Source organism: Mauremys reevesii, linkage group 9 (assembly GCF_016161935.1).
Source record: "Mauremys reevesii isolate NIE-2019 linkage group 9, ASM1616193v1, whole genome shotgun sequence".
Taxonomy (NCBI): domain Eukaryota; kingdom Metazoa; phylum Chordata; order Testudines; family Geoemydidae; genus Mauremys; species Mauremys reevesii.
The window spans coordinates 65,657,813-65,681,787 of NC_052631.1; the positions used below are offsets into that span (position 1 = coordinate 65,657,813).

At 47.5% G+C, this 23,975-nt stretch overlaps 4 protein-coding genes across 13 annotated transcripts in view; 3 read left to right on the forward strand and 1 right to left on the reverse strand.

The window, feature by feature from the left end:
- BTK (Bruton tyrosine kinase) overlaps positions 1 to 1,316 on the forward strand; it is a 31,938-nt gene extending 30,622 nt beyond the window's left edge. For both annotated transcript variants that reach the window (XM_039489545.1, XM_039489544.1), the window contains exon 19: positions 208 to 1,316. In XM_039489545.1, coding sequence (XP_039345479.1) covers positions 208 to 279 — 72 coding nt within the window. In that variant the 3' untranslated portion in view covers positions 280 to 1,316. The remainder of the gene's footprint in view (positions 1 to 207) is intronic.
- A 692-nt stretch (positions 1,317 to 2,008) lies between these two features.
- Positions 2,009 to 5,534, forward strand: TIMM8A (translocase of inner mitochondrial membrane 8A). Its single transcript, XM_039489782.1, is given in 3 exon segments — positions 2,009 to 2,029; positions 2,032 to 2,226; positions 3,945 to 5,534. Coding segments are annotated over 3 exon segments (378 nt in total). The 3' UTR covers positions 4,107 to 5,534.
- Positions 5,535 to 6,477: 943 nt separating this feature from the next.
- On the reverse strand, positions 6,478 to 13,265 carry LOC120372568 (magnesium transporter NIPA2-like). Of its 5 annotated transcripts, XM_039489779.1 has the most exons (7): positions 12,471 to 12,950; positions 12,288 to 12,364; positions 11,565 to 11,712; positions 10,507 to 10,563; positions 9,691 to 9,781; positions 9,393 to 9,553; positions 6,478 to 7,919 (listed from the first exon to the last, which is right to left on the reverse strand). In XM_039489779.1, exons 3-7 carry the CDS (start codon positions 11,701 to 11,703, stop codon positions 7,291 to 7,293), a joined length of 1,077 nt encoding a protein of 358 aa, XP_039345713.1. In that variant the 5' UTR covers positions 11,704 to 11,712; positions 12,288 to 12,364; positions 12,471 to 12,950; the 3' UTR covers positions 6,478 to 7,290. The 5 variants fall into 5 exon arrangements, with proteins under 5 accessions (XP_039345713.1, XP_039345711.1, XP_039345715.1 ...); XM_039489777.1 differs by lacking the exons at positions 12,288 to 12,364; positions 12,471 to 12,950 and adding an exon at positions 13,174 to 13,265; XM_039489781.1 differs by lacking the exons at positions 12,288 to 12,364; positions 12,471 to 12,950 and adding an exon at positions 12,993 to 13,019.
- Positions 13,158 to 23,884, forward strand: TAF7L (TATA-box binding protein associated factor 7 like). Of its 5 annotated transcripts, none has more exons than XM_039489773.1 (13): positions 13,158 to 13,290; positions 13,859 to 13,909; positions 15,740 to 15,813; positions 16,984 to 17,062; positions 17,945 to 18,078; positions 18,486 to 18,612; positions 18,906 to 18,964; positions 20,156 to 20,234; positions 20,718 to 20,834; positions 21,265 to 21,453; positions 21,596 to 21,708; positions 22,088 to 22,147; positions 23,125 to 23,884. In XM_039489773.1, exons 2-13 carry the CDS (start codon positions 13,897 to 13,899, stop codon positions 23,167 to 23,169), a joined length of 1,089 nt encoding a protein of 362 aa, XP_039345707.1. In that variant the 5' UTR covers positions 13,158 to 13,290; positions 13,859 to 13,896; the 3' UTR covers positions 23,170 to 23,884. The 5 variants fall into 5 exon arrangements, with proteins under 5 accessions (XP_039345707.1, XP_039345708.1, XP_039345705.1 ...); XM_039489771.1 differs by lacking the exon at positions 13,158 to 13,290 and adding an exon at positions 13,604 to 13,725; XM_039489772.1 differs by lacking the exon at positions 13,158 to 13,290 and adding an exon at positions 13,604 to 13,725 and having other exon boundaries at positions 20,162 to 20,234.
- The last annotated feature ends 91 nt before the right edge of the window (positions 23,885 to 23,975 follow it).

Consider the following 23,975-nt stretch of genomic DNA (forward strand, 5'->3'; position numbering starts at 1 on the left):
ATAATTTATACAGTATAGTTGACTTGGTTAGGGGTATGATTTTTTTTTTACCAGCATGGCTAAATCAGCAAAATCCTTCTGGTATAGATGCAGTTATTACTGGTATATTTACATCAGCAAAACTTTCCTAGCATAGACAAGACTCCAGTATTTATGTAATCATGGGTTTCTACTTCACTGGTATTTTCCCCTATGTGTTTATTTCAGAAAGCAGATGAGCGACCAACCTTCAGAGTCCTTTTGGGAAATATCCTCGAGATAACAGATGATGAACCCTGAACTGCTACTTGAACCAAGCTGTCATTTATTAGTGTTTATTTTTGCCATTTTATCTTTTCTGTGACTAACAAACCTGCCCTAACAGGCACCGGAAAAGTCCTGAAAGAGCCCACCATACCCAGAAAGGCAGAAAATATCTGGATCCATCAAACAGCATCGGACCCTAGCTTCTCCCACAATCCAACAACTCACTTGTGTTGGAGCCCTCCTGGTACTAAAAAGAATAGCAATTGCTATAGTTACAGATCAGGAACCGCCCTGGAGAAAGGATCCTTGAAAGCAGCACCTACTGGGCTCTTGCTACAGCCGAGACTGAAGGGATTATAAATGGCAATAGCCAGGTACTAATGGCCCGTGCAGGAACTATGAACAGAGATTGATCAAAGAAACTAGGGATTTTTGTAAAATAAAATGGTACAAATTGAGAGGAATTGGGTCACTGAGATCCAATAGCTCCTGTCTACTCCAGGAAAGAGCCTATCTAGTGTGCAGCTCTGGTATGGTTGGCTAGGCAGTGGCCCACAACAAGAGAGTGCTACTAGGTGTGCTTGCCACTCTGGGCAATCAAGAAAAGGCATTTCCAAAATACTGGGATGGGGGATGGCTTCCAAACTCCATGGCCCATCAGTGGTGGTCACAATTGTGACCAAAGTGGTCCCTGTTGCAGGCAATGAGGCATTATGGGACAGCTGTTGGAGGACTGGTAGGATTGACAGAGGTTGCACAGTATCTGCACCTTCACAGCATCATCCCCAGTAGGAACACATGGCTACCTGTCAGTCAGGGAGGTGGTTTTGCTGCATTGCCGTAAGTGGGTGTGTATGTTGGTCAAAGACAAAACGGAGCATGGACACATGCACACAGAGGCTGAGACAAGGCGACTTATGCCAACCCACTGTGTGGTGCATTTTGGCCTGAGTGACCTGCCTGGCAGGAGGACACACGTGTCTCCTTGCAGCCCAGCACCTGCCCGGCCAGCCCCCAACCCTGCAGATGCAGGCTGGCTGGGACACATTGGCCCTGGGCCCAGCTCCCCACCCCCACCGGCATGGGCTGGCTGAGGTTCGTCTCCCTGGGGCCCCCCACAGGCTGGCTGGGCCATGTTTCCCCCAGGTAGAGTGACCAGACAGCAAGTGTGAAAAATCAGGAGAGGGGGTAAACTGTTCCAGGAGATTATTCCCCCAACCTGACATGATGTCATTTTCTTAACATATCCTATTAAAATCTCCCAATTGCTGCCAATAGTCCCCGGGGGATCGATGCCAATTCCGGGAGACTCCAGGACAATCCTTGAGGGTTGGCAACGCTAACGCCCATATAGGACAAAGCCACAAGTATTGGACATCTGGTCCCTCTACCCCTGGGCCTGCCTGGCCAGAGCCCGGCCCCACGAGCCGGCCAGGGGCCGCCCTCCCGCACCCGAGGCTGGGCAAAGGCTGCTGCCCGCGGAGCCCCTCCCTGTCCCGCCCCGCCCGCAGAGGGCGCAGCAGCTTCCCCTCCCCCAACCGGCAGAGAGGCGCTTCGATTCCGTCCCCGGGCTGAGCCCGCCCTTCAGAGTCGCTCTGGACACCAGCCCCCACCCTCGTGAATGAATGCGCGCGCCTTGGGTCATCCACCGCGCGGGGATTGGTTCGTCTCTGGCTTCGTCACGAGAGCGAGGCCTCGTAGCCTCGGGATAATAGTGAGGATGCTCCGAGCATGCGCAGTGCGGACAATTTCCCTCTTGCGCATGCGTGGTGGGGTGATCATCCACCCCCCCGAGCAAGCTGCTGGCAGACACGTGAAGGTCGCTCCCGGCGGCGAGCTGTGTGCCTGGAGCCCGGCATGGAGGCCTCGTCCCCCGCGGGCCTGGGCGCCACTGACCCGCAGCTGCAGCATTTCATCGAGGTGGAGACCCAGAAGCAGCGCTTCCAGCAGCTGGTGCATCAGATGACCGAGCTGTGCTGGGTAGGGGCCGGGCGGGCTGGGCAGGTCTCTCCGGCAGGGAGGGAGCAGGAGGCAGCCCCAGATGCTCCCCGCCGCCCCCGGGGAATGGGGGCCCATCACTTCCCCCCACTCGCTCGGGGGTGACCGGGGTCCCCGCCCCCCGCCCCATCTGGAGCTAGCTGCGCGCATCTCGCAGGTGCGGCCCTTGCCGACATGCCCCCACCCCCTTGTTCCATCTGCGGCTGTGCTGACAGCGTCCGGGAGAGTAGAGGGGTCTAGGCACCAACACGAGGCTCGCTGTGTGAGAAGGGTAGGAACCTCCCACTACACGTGTGCGTGTATGGGGGGGCGGGGTTGCTGGAGAACACGGAGACACGTCCAGTCCCGGTAACCTGTCTCCCCAGCGCTGATGGGTGGCGATGGAGAGGGAAACGCAAGACAGAATTTCAGCGTGTATCCAGATGTCCATCAGAACACAAGGAGACCGCAGGTGTGAACCTAGGGATGAGGAGCCCATAACCCTGAGAGTTAGGGTAGTGGACCCGGAGAGTCCTTGAGACCAGTGGCTAGGTGGGAACCCGGATATATAACTGTAATTATCCCCTAGGATAGAGCCAGGGAGACGCCCTTAGACTCTAGCCCCAGAAACAGCTTTCATCTAGAGATTGCATCTTTACTCCTCGTAGTGAGACAGAGCAGCAACATTGCGATCGGTATTCCCAGGCAGTTGGGGAAATCATCTTGACTTGTAAATGGAACATATTTGCTGAACATAAGAGGAAACTTGGTGTAATTTGTCAAACTAGTAGAATCTGGGCTATTTACCATGGGTAGGCAGAAATTCTGGACAAATTAGTGTTTCAGTAACTGCTGACCCTTGCCAAGGACGGGGGGAAGCCAGGGACAAAATGGCTGGAGCTGCCACTTTGTAGAAAATTCAGGGAGCGCACAGGTGCAGCTTTCTGTGAAGGGAGGTGTGCAGCAGGAGCTGGAAACCTCAATGGACAAGGCAGGAGCAAGCTGAGAAGAGGGGGCAGGTGTCTGTACACTCAGGGCAAATCTTGCCTACAGAATTAAGTTAACCTAAGTTACGTGGACACACAATCACCTCAGTAATTGAATTTACACATCCACCCTATGCTCCTTGGGTCAGAGGTGTGTCTCCTCACCAGGAGCGCTTGCACCGATTTAACTGCCAGTGTGGGGATTTTCAGGGTTTTTGAAAGGAAACCAGTGTCTGCACTGACACTGCATCAACCTAACTACATCGATTTAAGTGCTACACCTCTTGCGGAGATGGAGTTATTAAGTTGATGGAGTGAGCAAGGTACAGTGGTGGGAGCTACATTTTAGTATAGACTCTTACAGAGTTAGGTCGATGTAAGCTGCCTTATGTTGACCTAACTCTATTGTGTAGAGTAGACCAAGCCTAAATGTCGAGCGTAGAGAAACTTGACAACACAGGTTCTTCTCACCCTCGTAGTTGACTTAGTTCTCAGGCTTGTACGTGTCAGCTTATTTAGGTTTGACTGTAAAGTGGGCCAATAAGCATTATGGCAAAGCATGGTAAGTGTGCACTGGGTGGGAGAGAGCCAGGACCCTCCCCTTTGCCAAAGCTACTGCCTATGATGGATCTGCTGTTCCAAATAACAAACCTTTTGTTTGTGAAATGTTAACTTCATAGGTGGTGACCCTTTCTTGACTCCTCCTCTGACTGGTTCTTTTCATTTCTTGAGCAGGAGAAATGCATGGACAAGCCTGGGCCCAAGCTGGACAGTCGGGCAGAGACCTGTTTTGTGAACTGTGTTGAGCGATTCATAGATACCAGTCAGTTTATTCTGAACCGGTTGGAGCAGACACAGAAATCCAAGTCAGCCTTCTCAGAGAGCCTGTCTGACTGAGCAGGGTATGGACTTCTCTGTTCCCTTAATACAGAGAACTGCACATCAAATGGGAGAGAGAGAGGAAAAGGAGAGCGGCTGATGGGACAGCTATAGAAGACAAGCTGTGGGGAGGTTGGCTCCTTCCTCTGTAAGATTCTAGAGTGTCCTGTCATCTGAATGAGCTGAGATCAGCTTTTTGTTTTGTCCTTTAAAATGCCAATCTTGTGAAAATCACAGCTAGACAAGAGAGCCTGTAACAGATGCATATTTACTACTCTACTTGGCGGTGTACTGTTCTCATTCCCACTGACTACCTTTCATATACTGGCTTCATACTGGGATTGTGTGGACAGAACTTCTTAGGTCAAGCACACTAACTCCAAAATGTTTAACGGGGGGAGCACACCAAGATGTCTAGGAGGAAGTATTCAAGTACTGGAGACAGTGGGGAATGAAACACTAAGTGAAGATTAGGAAGGGGACCACTACCTTAAATGGTCCTGTATTCAGAATAGTTTTTTGATTAACCCTCCACTAAGAGACTAGTGAATCTTGGTCTTAGAACCACACTGCAGCTGAGTTGATCTGTGCCTTCCACATGCCTGTGAAGCATTGCTAGGGGAGGACAACAGCTTGGGTTGCAGGACTGTACCACTCTGTCCTTTGAGAGAAGAATTTGCCTAAGGATGTAGCTATGGGAAGAGATTTTAAGCCTCATTTAAGATAGTCAGTCATGTGGCCAAGTAACAGTTGTTTCAATTAGAAGTGCAACATTGTTAAAATTGATTTGTTCCATAAACTGCTTTCTCCTGATCACTGGAATAAATATTAATTGGATCAATTTTTTAAAATTAGCTTGTTGTGTTTAGGTAGGAGGGCTGGTGGGGATGTCAGACCTACCTTTCACATGGGGTGCAGCCTCTCTGCACATTCCTTGCCTCCTCCATTTTGTTCACCATAAAATAATTTTTGGGCAGGGAGAGAATATGCAGGCTAGTTCTTACAGTTAAACACAATGGATCTGTTCTGACTAGAAAGCCTGTATATCCTATTGTGAACTCTGATTTGCTGTTCGCGGTGGTCTTTCATGGCCTCTGGGACTGGATCAGCTCCTCTGCCAACTAAAAAACAAAGAAAGTCCACTTCATCCGTAAAGCAGATAAAATGGTGCAGATTTCCTTAGGCAAAAACCTCTCTCATCTAACCAGACTACTACCTCTTGTAAGAAGGAAATTTGTTCTCATGACCATTAGATCCTCTGTGCCTTTGTAGAGATTCACCCAACAAGAGGAGTGATTCTAGTTGGGGTTTCTGAACCAAACATCTTTTCCCACAGGAAATAGACCTTCCATCTCCTCTTATACAGGTTGCTGAAAAATCAGCAACTGAAAAGCTTAGGTGTGCTATTACTCTTCCCTGGAAACCCCAAATAAATTATTGAAATCATGGTCCTGCCTGTTTCCTGAGCATGGTTGGGACTGCTACTTCTGAGTTCTACAGTGGAAGCTAATAAAGCAATACTTTAATATGCCTCATCAGGTGACAGTGCTTACCGATGTAAGTTGTCTGTGTATTACCTACCCAGGGGAGAAGTGCCATAGCTGGCCTTCACCTTTTGTAGCAGTTGTCTACAGTGATTATTTTTCTGAGCCATTGCTTGGCTATATGAGCTGGTACTTGGGCTAGTTTCCCCTGCAGTCTCCCACAACTGGTGTCCTCCAGAGAACAAGTGACTTACTGGACCAATGAGACAAGTCAACTTTCTTATTCTCTCCAGCCAATCCTAGGACAGAGCTAACCTCTAAATAACAGCTTTCTGATTCTTGTATGTAAATTCACACCACAGAGTATGTCTACACTGCAAAGAAAAACCCAAGAGTCCCAGAGCCTGGATCAACTGACGCAAGCTCCAGGGCTAAAAATAGCATTATGGACATTCCCAGCTGGGCTCCAAGACTCCCCCCACTCCTGCCAGGTTTCAGAGCTCCTGCTCCAGCACAAGCAGGAGTATCTATACTGTGCAGGGTAGACATATCCTTAGAATAACAGTGGGGCTTTTCTGAGAGCAAACACAAAGATGAGAGAACAGAATATACTCCTCTTTCAGGCACTAAAACCAGTAGCAAAGTCACAACCATCCTTGCAATAAGCAAATTATGAGAAACTCTTGAACTCTCCTTCCGGTTACAGTTTCAGGCTTTCATACCTATCCCTATTGTTAGTCTCTCCCAAGCAGTACTCATTTTGTGCACTGTGCTGCTTCTGTGGCAATCATAGAATCTCAGGGTTGGAAGGGACCTCAGGAGGTCATCTAGTCCAACCCCCTGCTCAAAGCAGGACCAAACCCAACTAAATCATCCCAGCCAGGGCTTTGTCAGCCATAATGCTCTGTGGGGCACTCTTGGTAACTGAGCAAATGGGTTTTTGGTGATTACCAAAAACAGGTTTATAATGCCTCCCACCGGACAAGATAAGTGCTGGGGTGAAGGGATCACACTCCACAATGAAATCTGATCCAAAAAACCCACATCATTTAGTGGCAGCAACAACATTAAAGAGTCATCAGGTTTGGAAATCTAGTTCTGCTTTTAGCTTTGGGTCAGTAACCTCTGAGTGAGCAGAGCTGGCACCTGACAGAGAGCAAAGTACAGATGAGGTTATGAAATAACATGCTATGCACATCATCTTAAAACACATTATCCCTTGTTGCTGTACGGGCAGGGACAACATATAAGGATCTCAGCACATGGCTAGAATGTTTTGTAAATCTTTAAATATTAAAAAATATTTTTAAAAAACTTTGCTTTAAGGCCACCTACACTGAGTGGTCCTTCCATTCAGTAAGGATTAGTGTGGTGTTACTGCTGGGTCTCTTCCCATGTAAGTCTGTGGCCTGATAGCAGCTGCAGCATGTTCTTACAAAGGAAACTCAAGTTACAGTGTTGGTAGGGATCTTTTCCAGGTTTTGTTCTTAACAGCTGGAAATTGCAATCAGGTCTCTTCACTTGCCTTTTAGGTCCCCGGCAGTGGAAGCAGAGAACACACTCACAGAATAGGCAGCAGACATTTACTTATTCCCAATAACACACCTGTAGCTGGTGGAGTCTGATCTAGCAAACTCACCAAGGGGAGCTCAGTAGTGAGACTAGAAAGCTCTTGGGTAGAAGTTCCAGGCTTTCCCAGGCAACAGGTTCATGAGTTGTTATACACGTTCACCTTCCTCCTCCACACTCTGAGAACCATTGTGGATGTCCTCTGGGCCCAGAAGAGGCTGGTGTAGACATGACTGGTGTTTTTCTGCTCCCTTCCAAAAAGTATGCAGGTCTGCCCTTCCTTGCTTCAGGAAGAGGGGCAGCAGGTCTGGGGTGAAGGGGATGTCTCTGAATGCATGCAGAAGGAAAATGCCAGAGACTATGGTTAGAAAGCCACTTATAGTGCCAATTATGTTGTGTAGGAGCATGTGTTGCCACTCCTTGAAGAGGATGGCGGAACAAGTCATGACAGCTGTGGTAAACAGGACGTAGTAGATAGGTGTGACCACAGACGTATTGAAGATGTCCAAGGCCTTGTTCAGGTAGTTAATCTGGACACTGATGCAGATCACCAGGCAAATCAGGAGTATCCAGCCCAGCGGTTCTTTCAAGACCTGCTTCCCAGCAAACAGCTCCTTCAGTGTGATGCCCAAGCCCTTGACACAGGACACTGAGAGTGAGCCAATGGCAGAGCAGACCAAAACATACACCAGAACGTTGCTCCGCCCATAACGGGGCCCAGCCACGAAGATAAGGAGAATGGAGCTCACCAGCACACACACTGCAAAGGCTATAAACCCTTTGATAAGAAGGAATAATCATTAGGATTTGCATTAGAGTGGTTAACATTCTTGTACATTCGTTACATATACTTATGTGTATAACAGAACAGTGAATGGAGATGCAAGATAGGGTGGCATGTGCCCCCATGGGTCAGTATATTCGCCTTTCACCTTAGTGATGGGTTCAAAACAAGTGGTTACATGTCAGAGATTTTAGGGCTCTCTCTCTTCATTAGTGCATTATGGTCCAAGGTACAAGACTACCACACAAGTTGGCATGATTAACAGATTCTGTTATGGAAATACAAAAGCCTGGAATAGGGAAACTACAGGTCAGGATGGAGGTAGAGATGCAGAATTGGCTGGGGGCAGGGAATAATACACCACTGATATAGTAGGGGGCGCTGTAAATTGGGATTGTAAAGTATTGGCAGAGTTACATGGAGCCCGGGACTGGAACATCAAAATGCTGCAAGTCAGGCCAGAGTGGTACTAGCAGATCTGTTCATCTTGGGATTAGGACTCTCCTGGGATAGGAAGGGGTGCTGCTGGTCAGGCGTTCTGGGGCATCAGCACAGTGTGTCTATGATGAACTGCAGCATAAGCCTTTAGGTTTTGGAGGGAGGGATTTGCTCCCTTCCCTTCTCCCTGCAGGCTTCCTCTCTGTACTGTCACTCATTCTTTCCTATCATGTTATTGCCCAAATCCCTCCCTTGATACCAACTTCCTTTCTCATATTGGGAGGTATTTTTTCCTCTGAGCTCTACCTACCTGCAACTCTTTGTTTCCTTCTTTGCTTCTGTTGTTTCTTTTAAGTTTCTTCTCTGGCCTTTCTTCTCCTTCTCCCACTAATGCTGCCTCTCATGTATTGACAATCCTCTTTTCCAAACCAGCATTATATTAGGGTTAATTGTTATTGCTGTTGATTTTGCTACTAGTTTTGTGGTTATTCTTCCTTTGTAATGCTTGCTTAGCACTTTGGTATTAAAAGGGCTGTATTATAACCACAAGGGTCATGGATAGTGGTCTAAGCACAGGCCTAAGACCCAAAAGTACCAGAGTTCTAATCCCCGCTTTGACGTAGACTCCTGTGGCCTTGGGAAAGTCACTTAACCTCTGTCTGGCAAAACATCCTGAAGATGAGAAGTGCCATTTCTTTTTTAATAAAATAAAATGCAAATATAGCAAACACTTGCATCATACTTCTTGTGTCAGATTTGACAATAACTAGCCTTTATCTATCTCAGTAGCACAAGCTTTCACTCTTAGTCTCCAAAAACATGAGCAATCTAATCTTTTCCATCACAAAGAAGGAGACTAATAAGCTATCATGGATCAATGGGCACATTTCTATCACTTCAGTGCAGGGTAAAATGGAAGGATTATTTATTCAATTCTTCTCAGGCTAGATAAGTTATTCCACCTTCAACTGCCATTTACGCGAGGGGGAGGGGAAAGAGAAATTAACACAGCCCACTTTGTTTGGGTACCTGGATCTTTAAGCTTCTCTGCCATTGACTCCAGGCTGGATACCTCCTCCCCCTGTGGAGCATGGATTACCATCACTGTGGAGCCCAGAACACTCAAGATGCAGCCAATCTTTCCATGGACATTCAGGTGCTCATTCAGAAAGTAGGACGACAAAACTGCACTGTAGGATTGAAAGCAAAGGATAAACAAACACCAAGGAGGTGCATTATTTGAGGGAAAAGATAGGGTGAGGGTAGACAGCTACTTCCAGTGGTAAAGGGCAAAGGGACAAGTACTGTTTGTTCTTGTGTTGCTTACCTGACTAGAACACTTAATGCACCCAATGGAGTTACTAGTGTTGCTGGGGCAAAGGCATATGCAGCAAAATTTGCTGCTTCTCCAACTCCCACTGCAAGAGAGACCCAGTCAGTCACAGCAGAGCAGCATAACTTTGGAGCCAACGCAGCACAATTCATGTCAGCTCATAGCCATTGTGCAGTTAGTCACCGGACAGAGGCACCACCACCACTTGCTGATTCCATCACAATGCCATAATTTGTTATCTGCAATAGCACAGTCCATCTGCTTGAGCACTGTATGGACAGTGTAGACAAGAGCTGAGCAAGACAAAGAGGTGATGAAGGAGAAAGCTTATTTACATATGGATATACTGCTAACCAGCATCAGTGAAGAAAAGAAATACTAACATCCTTACAGTTCAACATATATTTGTATAATTTTGCCTTCCTGTAACGGTGTCCATTGTGAAATATTCCAGTCTTTACTTAGCATCACGTCTGTGAATTGCCTTGAAGCTCTACTGACTACCCAGCAACACCAGAAGCTAAGGAGCCAACTATGCAGCACATATGGCAATCTGCATAATGCTCTAGAATGCTTTGCATGGTGACAGAACTTCCAAAATGGCCCAATCACCATATTAACTCAGTACTCAACTCTTAAGTGAGAAATTTAGAAATATGTAAGATGAGAGCACACAACACGGTTTGTTTAGACAGGTTAACACCACTTTCAAGCTGCTCAATGATAAAACAAGGCAGCGAGCCTTGATTATGACAAAGGAAATAAGAGAACATCTCTCGCTCATATTTCAGTTCCACAGCAAGTACTTACTGGACAGTAGTCCTGCCCACCAAAGCCACTCCCTCAGGTATGCATGACCTCCTTGTCCTGAGAAAGAAAGCGAGAGCAACAACAAATCCAGGGTGAGGTTCCAATGGCACAAGGTATACAAATAACTCGGGATCTCTTTTACCTATAAAGAAAGGAATGAATTTTCCTCTGAGGGGTGGGCTAATCCTCCAGCCCTCCTCCTCCTCTGTAAAGGAGCCAATTTCCAGATTATATTAGCACCTTTAAAAAAAGAGCTTGATGCTGGTGAAGACTGCTGGCTAGCCATCCCTGGGGACAGAAGTCCAATTTATCCTCAAATATAAGTACAGCATGGACAGTGGCAGCACATGCTTCTTCCACTCTGCCTCAGCTATGTGCCCAACCATGCCAGGATCACATCTACAACACAAGGAGATAGTCTGGTCTTTATTCCATCTCTGGTGAAGATACCATCAAGGGTAGCAGCTGAAGTAAGTGTTTTTATGAAGCAAATACTTGCCTACTAAGAACTGGACTGAGACCAAACTCATATGGTATCGTACACCATTAAGCAGTTGTCAGAGAGTAAGGTTTTTGGGTTACTGATCTGGGCCAGACTTGGAGCTGAAATATTCCCATGGTGCATCCTGTTCCTCTGTCCAGATTAGGTATCTATTTCTCTATTCATTTAAATTATTGTCATTTGTCCCAGCCCTCTACAGATTTTGAATGCTGCACTTCTCCAGCTCTCTGCTCACAATACTGTGCAATATTAGACTGCACCTGGTTACAAGATACACTACAGCAGTCTGGTATTTCGACTGTATTAACAGCTCCAAGATCAAGAAAATAACGTGTCCCTTCTGGCTGATCCTAAAGTGACTAAGAGCTGTATTAAAGCCTGAAATGTTTTCACATCATCTAGCTGAATAGCAATTAGAGCTTTTTGAAGAGCAATCTTTCCAAATGTGTAGCGAGCCCCTGAAAACTCTCTTATTGTTCTACTCGGACAATAAGAACATTGCCTATGGTGGGAACATAACTGTACAGCCAACTGCAGCAATAAAGATGGAAGGTACCTGCCCTAATGGAGCCCCTGCTGGCCAACTTGAGAAGCCCTTTCTTCTTTAGGATAAAACTTCCTCCAATGAAAATACTTGAGGATAGAGCCAGACCTAGTCCGATGTAGAAGTCATAGCGACCTGACACGCCCTCCATCACAGCCCCCTGCATCAGGAAGGAAGAACACTGAGATTCACAGAGAGAAGGTTGGGCATGTCCTGCTAAACCCAGGGTTGTTAGTTCAATCCTTGAGGGGGCCACTTAGGGATCTGGGGCAAAAATCAGTACTTGGTCCTGCTAGTGAAGGCAGGGGGCTGGACTTGATGACCTTTCAAGGTCCCTTCCAGTTCTAGGAGATTGGTATATCTCCAATTATTACATTTATATTATATTACATTACACCACACAAATCTAAGGAAAGCCCCAGTTGCAGGGTGTTCTCCTGGAACATGAAAGATTGCTGCACATGAAATAAACACTTCGTAGGGCAGCTCGTGGGGGGCTCTTACTGATCTCTACACCTTCAAGTGCTAAGATCATTGACATTTCCATTTCCTAATGCAGCATTTCTTAAACTGGGGGTCCCAACCCAAAAAGGGTGGAGCAAGGGTATTGTAGGGGGGGTTGCAAGATCATCTTTCCCCTTGCTTTCAGAGCTGGGCAGCCATAGTGGCGGCTGCTGGCCAGGTGCCCAGCTCTGAAGGCAGCAATGCAAAGTAAAGATAGCATGGTATGGTTACTTAGCTCTGTAGGCATGTGCACTGGAGCCACAAATGCTATGTCCAGTAGCAGAGTGTGTGTGTGGGGGCATCACAGTCTGAAATATTTTCAAAAAAATATTTGAGAACCTCTGTCCTAATGGACAGCTACACGGTGTGTGTGGTGGGGAGATGGGACACTTTGCTCTTGAGACGACAGTGTACCTGCAGTGTCTCAGTAATAATCATAAGCCTGGGCACGACCTGAGATCCCTCACGGTGCACAGCTGCCTGGAGCTAATTCCGCAGCTCCTGCTTGTCCAAGTCGCGAGCTGAAACCCTTAGAGCCCAACTGCAACCGACCCGCAAGTGCCGCTCTCCGCTCCTCGCTGGGAACCAGGCTCCCCTTTCCGGAGCGAGTGCCGCACCCCGCCCGGCGAGCACCAATCTCCGCGTGCAGGGCACTGTCCCGGAGGGGGGGGGGGCGCAGGCAGCGCTGCGTGTCATACGCTGCTGCCAGCCCCGTCCGCCAAGCGGGCCTCGCCCCTCACCCCGGGAACCCAGGAGCCCGAGTGCCCGGTGCCCCCCAAGCCCCTGGTTGTAGGGGACAGGAGTCCCGGGCCCTGTCAGCGCAAGGCGGCGGCACCACCCGCCCCCTGTACCGCGACGCGGGGCAGCAAGCACAGAGCCCTGCCCCTTCCCCGCCGGGACCTAGTGCAGCTCCCGACACCGCTTCCGTAGCGTCACCCAAACCCTTCCTCCGGAACCAGCACCTCGCCCTTCACTTCCGCTTTCGGTACGACACCCAAACCCTTCCTCCGGAACCAGCACCTCGCCCTTCGCTTCCGCTTCCGGTACGTCACCCAAACCCTTCCTCGGGAACCAGCGTGGGGAACGAGACACCTAGCGGGAGCGCTTCGTCCTTCACCTTCCGCTTCCTGTACGTCATCCAAACCCTTCCTCTGGAACAAGGCGTCCTTCCGGGAGGAGGACGCCTAGCGGGAGCGCGTCACTCTTGTCTTCCGCCCCTGTTGCTCGGGGCCTGGTGAGTGTCGGGAAACCGGGAGCGTAGCCCCGGCCTAGGCCCCGCGGGGTAGCGAGGCCCCGCTGCGCGCGCCGGCGGGCGGGTCCCGGCGCCGTCTCAGCCAGAGCCCCCGCCCGGTGCCGGAACAAGGACACCGCCGAGCTCGTGTCCTGGGACCCGCCGCTCGCCCCGCTCTGAGCCCGGGGACGCGCCGCGGGAGATGTCAGATCCGCTCCCAGTCACCGCGCGTCCTCTTTACAGCCTGTGTCTGGTCCCCGCTCGCCGTGTGAACGGACGGGGGGCAGAGGGGTCCGCCCACGGGCTTGCAGGATCCGGGCCTCGTTAGCCCTGTCAGGGCTACTGAAATAGGGTCGTGGGGACTGGTATTTCCTCTTTCGGCTCTTGCAATAGCCGGTGTTGTTATGTCACTAGCAGGTCAACGCTTCTCAGGCAGAAGTGCGGTTTTTAAGTTTATTTTGGCCTTTTTTATTCTGCCCCATCACTTTTAATTTCATTTATTTTTTAAAAAACTGATTTTCTTTTCTTTTTTTCCTTTTGGGCATTTGTATTTGGCTTTTGAATGATACAGATGTTTATAAACATTTGTGTGAAGCAAGAAGAGGCAAGATGACATCTACAAGTAATGAATTTGTTTGCTTATGTCTCTCTGGTGCTGGGTCTCTCTGTCTCTGCTTCCTCTCTGCGGAAAAAGGATACTTCAAAGTCATAAGTTCACTGTGTTCCTGCTAACTATTTGGAAGTATCCAAAGGAGAACACCAAGCTGTTGGGGCTGAAATCGAATCTGTAGAACAAACAACATACACTCTATTTATGTATGATTTCTAAGGCCCTCAAGGAAAATCCTGATGCAGCCATAGGCCTTGTCTACAATACAGGGGAAGATTGATCTAAATTATGCAACTTTAGCTATGTGAATAACATAGCTGAAGTCGACATACTTAGATCTACTTCCCGCGGGGTCCACACTATGCAATGTCAACTGGAGACGCTCTCGCATCGACTCCCCTTGTGCTTCTTGTTCAGGTGGAGTACAGGAGTTGATGAGAGAGCAATCAGTGGTCGATTTAGCGGGTCTTCACTAGACCCATTAAATCAACCGCGATGCATTGATCGCCACATGTCGAACCCCAGTAAATGTAGATAAGCCCTTAGCTATGGATCCACCATTGGTGCTTCCTCAAGGAGATATTCCCATTGTCAAGGACTCCTGATATTTAAACACAGTTTCTAATGTGGAGTGCAGGGTTCCTGTGCTTCTGTGTTAGATTCACAAGCACAGAATGCTGCCTCCCTCAGGTGCCTCTTCCTGGACTTCTGCTTGAGAGTTATACACCTGGAATGTCCTCCTTTCAGAGAAATTCTGAGTATAATGAAAACATATCTTTAGTGCGTGTGATAAACTTAATGGAGCAGAATCAAAAGCATGTCTTTCTCCCTACAAGGTCTCCATTGTCTCTTATTGAGACCTGAAGATGATGATATTGTCTTACTGTTATAATGGCATCTTTTAGCAAGGAGAAGTGGGCAGGATGCCCTTCGTCAATGGAGCTCTTGCAGTTGAATATTGTTATAGGAGGCTTGTGCTGTATGTAGCTGAGCACTCTAAGCACCACCATTCTAGGAGCAAGACAGCAGGATAGGAAATAGTACCCTGAGTTTCTCCCCTAGCGGTGCAGAGCTGTTAGACCAGTATATCAGATACTTTAGGCAATGCATGATTTCACCTCTAATGTATTTTTCTGTTCATATGTAATTGTAACATCAGATACATAACTAATAGAGACACCCACTCTCCCCCCCCCCTTTGTAATATTATATTAAAGTTGCTCTCATGAGAATATTGATCATGTAAGTTTTAGGTGCAGAACCTTATTTGATAGAATTTAAGGGTGGAATGCTAAAAAGTGCCAAGTGTTGGCCTAGCTCTGTTCCTATTGAAGTAACTGAGAGCTGTACCACTGATGTCAATAGGAGCAGTTAGGCCAAAACTGAGTGTTTTAGAAAATCCTACCCTAAATAACTTCAGAAATGAATCCCATGTAATCACAGAAACTGCTCTTGCTCTTTTCAGCTCTTGTCTCTCATTTAAGCTCTTCTGTGCTGTGTGTGTGTGTGTAGGCATAAACTCTTATATCGTGTCCCAAATGCATCCTGGTGATCAGGAATATTTTGTATTTTCTTTTGATTCATATAAGAGAGATCCTACAGAAATTTGGTGACAGCATGTAAACACTGGGGACCAGAAGCAGCAATTCTTTAGCTTTCTGAATTAAGGAGTTTCTGAGTTAAGTGTCTATCCCATCGGTGTCTGCATCCCTAGTACTAGTTCGTAGTACTATAACAGTACTTTATTTATAAATGCTGAGTAGCCATCAACTGTCAGAGGTCAAAACAGACTGAACAAACATCATGGTGACGTTGTGTTTTATCTTGTTTTCTGACTTCAAGAACTAAAGATGAGTAAGAACAAGGACGACGCTCCCCATGAGCTGGAAAGCCAGTTTATTCTGCGGCTGCCTCCGGTAAGAGACCCTTAGATCTGGGCCAGACTAAAGAGGACAAAGTGGGAGGATTCCCACACAAGGCTACCATCACTCTGCAAAAATCACCAAGTTCCCAAGGCACCCATCCAGTCCAGCCCCAGTTTGGAAGGTGCAGAGAGGGTTTAAAGAGATGAGTGAAAGCAATAAGAATTCTACAGACACTGTTTGAAATATCGAGGCAGATTGGCTATTTTTACTGAACCCCTGCCTGTTTGTAATGTAGCTCCCTTAAATGACTCCTCGTAAACCAGCCTTCTACCCATTCCTGTTCATGTCTATGCCTGTGAGATGCATCTGGGTGCACTGCTGCTTGGAGAAACTATGGTGTTGTGAAACAGATCAAGGCAAGTATCAGAGGGGTAGCCGTGTTAATCCGGATCTGTAAAAGCAGCAAATAGTCCTGTGGCACCTTATAAACTAAGAGACGTATTGGAGCATGAGCTTTCGTGAGTGAATACCCACTTCGTGCATCCCACATGCATCCGACGAAGTGGGTATTCACCCACGAAAGCTCATGCTCCAATACGTCTCTTAGTCTATAAGGTGCCACAGGACTCTTTGCAGATCAAGGCAAAGCATTTACAAGTGATAGTTCAGTTGGTCCTCATTGCCAGTGTTCAGTTCTATCATTCACTCTTGGTGCAGTTAATCTCATTCAATAAATGCTTAATGTGGGAAGAAGCTTCTTCAAATAACACACTGATGAGGCATCTCCCCTTGACCCTGATGGAGCCCCTCTGTTTATCCACAAGGGCATTGTAGAGGAGCTGTAAGAGTGGGCATCTGAGTTCTGCTGAAAGGGTCTGTCACTCAGCTGCCCTATAAATAAAATAGACATGAGCAGTTCATAAAAACATGGGGTAGCTTCTGTTTTCTAAGGGACCTTAAACCAGCGATAGAATCTTTCTCAAATTACATTAGGTTGCTGGCTGTGAAGTACGTTGAGAATAGCAGAGCCACGAGATTAATGCACATTTCTAGGAGAAGTACTCTTTTCTTCCTGTGTTTAATGGCGCTTTTCAGTTGAGTTTCTGTGTTTAGATGAAAGTATGGATTAAGATTGGGTTTGAAAGCAGATTATCTCTTTAGCCATTCTGCCAGCTCACACACACAGGTCTAGTCCTGTCTCATTTATCTGCTTTTTCTCAGGAATATGCCTCCACTGTGCGGAGGGCAGTACAATCTGGAAGCGTCAACCTGAAGGATAGACTTACTATCGAATTACACCGTGAGTAGCCAAGATCAGCTGCCTTTAATCTCTCAACTCAGGAGCAAGTACTGTAGACTTTGAAAGAGAGTGACTTGATTTGCAGAGCCCAGAGTTGGAAGAGACATCAGGGCTTCTCTGGGGATCATACAGACATGTTAAGGAGGGTGCACTGAGCAATGTGGGTGTCTGATTTCTGGTGGAAATGTGCCTCAAACCAAGAACTGGTTTCCCGTTGGGAGACCCAGAGGAGTTCATCTTAGTGAAGTAGATGAAAGCTGCACACACCCCAACTGGACAAGCTTCACATCTTGTGAGAACCTGCTTGGCCAACAACCTCAATAAAGAGGGTATGCATAGAACAGCTCCTCTTTATTGTGATTGGCCCAAGCTGTCTGTTGCTTTTCTCCTCACCTCACAAAATGGGCATCTCACTGTTTGCCAGAGATTGTGATGTGAATATTTGTGGTTCTGAAGGTAAAGTACTATTGATTCATGTAATGCACTAATCACATGGGAAAGCCATCTTACTAACACGGGTATAAGTCATTGGCCCTGGAGGAAATCCCAAGAATTTTCTTTCTAGCTCAACTCCATCAGCAAATTCCCAGTCCTGCCCTGGAGGACTCAAAGGCAAGAAAGCTCTGCCTCTAGCTGTTAGAATAGCCATAGCTGTAGAGCATACCCCACTGTTCCTTCCTCTCCTTCAGAGGTGTTTTCTGTGAGTCTGTCTGTAGTTATCTTGCTGCTTAAGAGCATCACAGATTTCACAGGAAAATGCCAGACAGTTCTGTGCACCTCCAGTTCACTCAGTTTTAAAGTGTTTGGCCCAGGAATGCAGCATACGGGTTAGCCATTTACTGGGCTGGCCACTGCATTAATTTGTCTCTTGGTTTTCTGCAGCGGATGGGCGTCATGGGATTGTCCGTGTAGATCGCGTCCCCTTAGCTGCCAAGCTGGTGGACCTGCCCTGCATCACTGAGAGCTTAAAAACCATAGATAAGAAAACGTTCTATAAGACAGCGGATATTTGTCAGGTATGGGCTGCCCATTCTGTTCACTCTGGTGTCCTGTGCTTGCTTCCTTCAGACAAAAGTCTGACCCTTTACATTGTGGCAGTGCAACATATGGTACCCCACTGCTAATTTCCACCTCCTCAGAATGTGAGTGGAGCAGCTGTGGTGTAAAATTTCCCACCACAGCATAGCAGTTAGCAGTCCCTTTCCTGACTTCTGCTCTCTTCTAACTGAAGAGAAGGTTGGTCATAAACTGATCCATCCACAAAAGGTGATTTTGTCAGCTATGCCAGTGAATCCCAGAGGCTGACTATATGCTGCAGGGAGTAGCATTTCCTTGTATATGTTGTAAATGTACCAGCCTTTAATTTAATTGAGTACCTCTGCTCTCACATTATAATCAGCTCCTTTGTGTTCTGGGGCTTCAGATGCTCGTGTGTACTGTGGACGGTGATCTCTACCCCCCTCTGGAAGAGCCAACTGTGAGTACTGACCCAAAGGCAAACAAGAAAAAGGATAAGGACAGAGAGAAGAAATTCATCTGGAACCATGGCAGTGAGTAGAGTACAGGGTGCTTTACCTATCTTACCCTGGCGTGACCCCTAGCTCCCACTGCTCACCCCTCCACCCCCGTCCTTCCTCTCCACTCTTGACAATACAGGGGTAGTCTGCCAGGGCTCCTCACTCAGCTGTGTAGTTGAGAACCTTGCTCTCCGCCCACCAAAGTGCTGCTGGATCACTCACAGTGGAGTGGGAGTTTCCTGTGCTCAGACGCCATGAGTCTGTCATGCACATGACTTTCCCCTGAGATCACGTGCCTGACACACAGCCTGTTTCCTTTGTTCCAGTTACTCTGCCACTGAAGAATGTAAGGAAGAGGCGGTTCAGGAAAACAGCTAAGAAGAAGGTGAGTTGCATCTCCTCATCCGTGGTGGCACTTATGGTGTCAGAGGTGCCCAAAGGTGGGGGACAGAAGAAGACACTAGTACTGTGCGTAGCTGGGTCAGGAGCATAACAATCTGTCTTTGCACTATGAATTCTTATAACATGGGTTTTATTAACTGCTTCACACCTCACTCAGACAGAGCACAGGGGAAGGCAACTAGGACGTTTTAACATTTTCTTGGCAATCTCCTGGCTGAATTTTGAAAGATGCCCTGGAGTGGGGAAATCCCACTGTGCAGGAATGGATCGATTCTGCGTGTCCATTTTGCATACAATGTGTCTCTTCCTTCTGAATTACTAGAAATATCTGCATAGAAACAAGAGAGTTTATCTGCTCCTCCTCTTTCCCCACCTGAAATCCCAGTCCTCTGTGTGGGGCCCAATCATTTTCACAGCAACCAGCTACGATGTAGCACCCAGAATGACTTCAGAAGGGAAGTGGGAGCAGATGAACCCTTCCAATTCTGTCTTTGTGCAGAATCCCCCAGTAATAAAGGACTCTGGAGGGGAAATTAAGCTATACTAAGTGGCTGCCCATTGTGGGACAGGCTGGGAGAATTAATTTCCCTCTGCTTTGCACTTCACTTTCACACAATGGAGCAATATTTCAATGTAACGTTAGGGAAACCAGACCCTGGAAGCACTGAGACTTCCCCTAGGAGAAGTGCAGCAACACTTAGCCAGCATTCCCAACAAATTTAATAATCATAAAAAGTGAAACCTTGTTGTGATTCAGCAGGTGACTTTCAAACCTGGGAGGCCTTTCACTGAGGATTCATAAATTAATTCAGCCTTGGGGAGTTCTCATGTGCCATACAGTCAGGCCGGCTTTTATTCAGAGGTGGTGTTGGGAGTGTGAGAATGGAGCGGAAGTCAGGATAGTGAGAAGATTCAGCTCATTCAGGAGCTTTGAGGCAAAGAGGAGGAAGATGGAACACTGTCTTGAAAGGCAGGTAGTGGCAAGGGAGAATCTTCCGGTGGGATATGAGTGAGTTCGAAGTCTAAAATAATAGAGTAAAATAAAAGAGCCGTAAAATAAGGGGCTGGGATGGGGTGAGGTGTGGGAGGCAGCCAGCAGCCAAGATACTTCTGAATTGGAGAACTGTCTGTCCACGGGTGTTTAACACCGTCTCTTCTCTTTTTCCCCTCTCTGGCCCAGTACATTGAGTCTCCAGACGTGGAAAAGGAGGTGAAGCGTCTGCTGAGTACAGATGCTGAAGCTGTCAGTGTCCGTATCCTTTCTTCTGATTAACTCTGCAGAGCAGGAGAGTGGCTGAGGAAGGCTCAGAGGAGATAGAAGTTAAGTTCATTTCACAATACACATGGATAGCAGCAGGCAGGACATGAGCATGTGACAGATACTGAAATTATAGCTTAAGCTTTACCCTGTTCAAAACCTGCGGCTTCTCCTCAATGACCTCTCTCTGGCACTCGTCACAGCCCTCCTTGTATATCAGCTACTCTGACGCTGGGGTAACTGGTTGCATCATCCCCAGAAGACAGGCCTTCACAGAAATAGGCCTGCAGGGCCAGATTGGCCACATCTGCGTGACCCTTCCAACACAGTACAGAATTAGAAAGAGAGACTGGAGTCATCCCTGGTGTAGTGTTAGCTGGAGAACCTCTTCTAGCACCTTGCTGTCAGTGGGCTCTTGCTGGTACCACCTTCTGTCATTCTTCTGGTTTTTCCTTGACTCTTCTGTATCCGCTCTCAGGCTGGGAGGTCATTGCTGAAGATGAAACAAAGGAAGCAGACAACCATGGTTCACTCACCGGCTTGGACATCTCCTCTCCTGGGATGTCTGGACACAAGCAGGGCCATGGCTCTTCGGGTACATTGACGAAGGCTTATGCTTTTAGTAACGTCATTTCACTGCCAGAAGGCAGGGTCACCTAGTTTTGGTCTCTATGGGGTAGTTATACATGGAAGACATACTTTATCGTATGAGCAGAATTGGATGCTGAGATTGTATTCATTGGTATGAGAGAAAAGGACAATAGTAGTTTGGTCAAGCAGATATGCATTTGCCATTCTAGTGAACATGGCAAAAGAGAGAAAATCAGTATTTTCTGGGTTTTGAATTAATCTGCTTATAGTTTATTGGATCCCATAAGGAAGATTAAGGATGATAGGTGTGTTAAGATAGACACTGGATACAGAAAATAGGGATGTGCAGTGCCTTTCAGGGAGAGTTGAGGACACACCGGAATCTGATGGGAGTTCATCAGCTCAGTGTTTTTCTCCTTGTTTCACACCACTAGAACATGATGAACTACGGGAGATATTTAATGACATCAGCAGCAGCAGCGAAGACGAAGATGAGAGAGATCATCATGACGATGAAGATTTGAACATCATGGACACAGAAGAAGACTTGGAGAGGCAACTGCAGGACAAACTGAATGAATCTGATGGGCAGCAGCAGGAGAACGAGGGAACAAACCAGATAGGTGAGCAGTCTTAGGCAGTGGTAGGTTGGTGCCGAGGATGGGCAGTACCCCGGAAGGCTAGGTGCTAGGGGGGATTGGCATGTTGCTCTGCTAGTGCTATAATTCAGACTATGGTGTGGATCATTTCTACTGTCTCCCTTAGCCATGGGGATCCAAAAGCAGATTGACAACCTGCAGGGTAAACTCCAGGAGACCCAGGAACGGAGAAAGCGCCAGGAAGATCTCATTATGAAAGTGGAGAATCTAGCCCTCAAGGTGAGTGCTGTCCACCATCTAGTACCTTCTAGCCCAAACCATGCATTCTTTCCGGGGTCATGTTCAGCTCAGTGGAAGCAGCGAAGGTTTGGAACCAGAAAGCATCTAACTCTATTGTCCTGGAGTAGCCCATGGCCTTGCCATGTGGAATTTAAGATGAAAGTGGCTATAGGAACATTCCAGCCAGTCATCTGTGGATGACCTGAGACTGATACGGAGCAAACCATGGAACTGCTGAAGAAAAGGGTCCTGCAATCCATGCTATGTTCCCTTTACTTTGCTGGCTATCAAATTGCGACTGCAGATTTGTTCTCTTTACATAAATGGCCACTGTCGAGAAGCACCAGCAGTTATGTTCTTGCTTGTGTTTTTCTTCCAGACCCGTCTCCAGGCTGTTCTGGATGAATTCAAACAGCAGGAGGACAGAGAGAAGCAGCAGGTGAGGGAAGCCTCTGTTACTGTCTCCTCCATGTTTCTGTAGAAGAAGCAACAAGTGTGCAATGTTGTGGGATGATGCTGAGTGATTCTCAGCGATAGGAAGCAACACATTGCATGCTTGTTCAGTAGTTTAATGTATAAAGCCCTCTGAGCCCTGCACCACACCACCTCAGGCTGTGATCTCATCGGCTGCCACAAGGTAAGCAGGGCTGTACCTGATCAGTACTCACGTGGTAGAATGCCTACAACCAATGGAGCTGCTGGAAATGGTGATACAGTAGGTGGTAGTCTTCTCTCCGGAACACTAGTTAGCCAAGTCACATTGTTCCAGAGGGTGCTTTGAGGCTGAGGTTGCCATATTTAGAGTGAGATGTAAAATGAAGACCCTGATGACGTGTGTCCATTAAAGATACAGTAGCACTTTCTGAAGAGTAGGGGTAGCTCTGGTCACTTGGCAAATTACCAAGCTGGGTAACTATATTCCGCTGCTTTACATCTCTCCCTGCAGTTTCAGTTGAATACTATAGTCCTCCCTCTCCCTCCACTTACTGGCTTGCGTAATGTTGTTTGCTGTAGACAGCTGCAGCATTCCACCCAAGAAGTGGCTGCATTTCAGTTGCGAACAAACTAGTTTTTACATCTGAGCCTGATTTTTAAAAACATGCTCCGAATATGTGCACACAGCTACTCCAGTTGTGTAAGCAAATCCGATGTTTGTGCATGTAACTGGTTATTTAACATGCCATTTAGGGGCAGAATAAGACTTGTGCTCATTGTGCACCTCATTTAGGCATGGGTATTTCTGTTCAGGCAGTTACATGTAGGTGTCTTCATAGAGACCTATAGTTTGTAAAAAGTTTTGGGGATCCCTTTGAAAAGAAAGAGTATTATTACCCCTTTGGTATGAGAGAGAGATCTGTTTTAAATATAAAATATCTCTAATGCTTCACTCCTTCCCCTCCAACCTTCTCTCCACAGCTCACCTCTCTGCAAGAACAACTGGAATCCCTTATGGAGAAGTGAGGAGGGCTTTTGATCAGGGTGGGAGCTGTATCCTCCAAGCAGGCATAGTGCTGAGATGGACGCTTCACCCATGGGTTCTGGAGCCATCCTCTGTGCTGAAGACCTGATGTTACTGGCATGACCCCACTGCCGATAAGCCTACTCCTGTTAATGTTGGCACTCGGTATTCTCCTGGACACTGTTTCTAGAGCTGCTGGCTGATGTTCCTTGTGCTGGACAGTGCAGCCCAAACCATTAACCTTTGAAGAAAGAAAGGCAGTAACCTGGAGTTGGTTCTATGAGAGCAGCAGAAACACATGGCTAGCTGCACCGCTGGGGGAAATCGTTCCTTGACTAGTTTGACCCATCTTTCTCTCAGTGGAAATCATTCATACCTTGGAACACTCCTTCAAGGGCACTTTGCTTCCCGACAGGCTAATGCACAGCACTGTCGCTCTGGGTCACCTTAGCTCATGGTGCCAGAAAGCTGTGCTGTGCAAAGGGCAGGAATTAACTCCCCATGTACTGTGCAGGCCTGGAGGAGCAGAGCCAGGTCAGTGCATCACCTGGTTGTTGCTATCATCTGCAATGCAAAGCAGCATTCCCTGAGGGGGGGGGGGATATGCTTCCTTAACAGACTTTCTGATGGGTCTGCAGTGTTGGGAGTTTGTGCCCATGCTTGGGGAACATCTGCTTGAACAAAACTGGAATGAATAAAGTATGTGTGTTTCCAGCACTGCTCTGTCCTGTAATGCTTATTTCCTCAGAGTTGTGCTGTGACTGGCACTGTCCCTTTGCTAGCTGGAGACTGATGGCAGCAGAGCTTC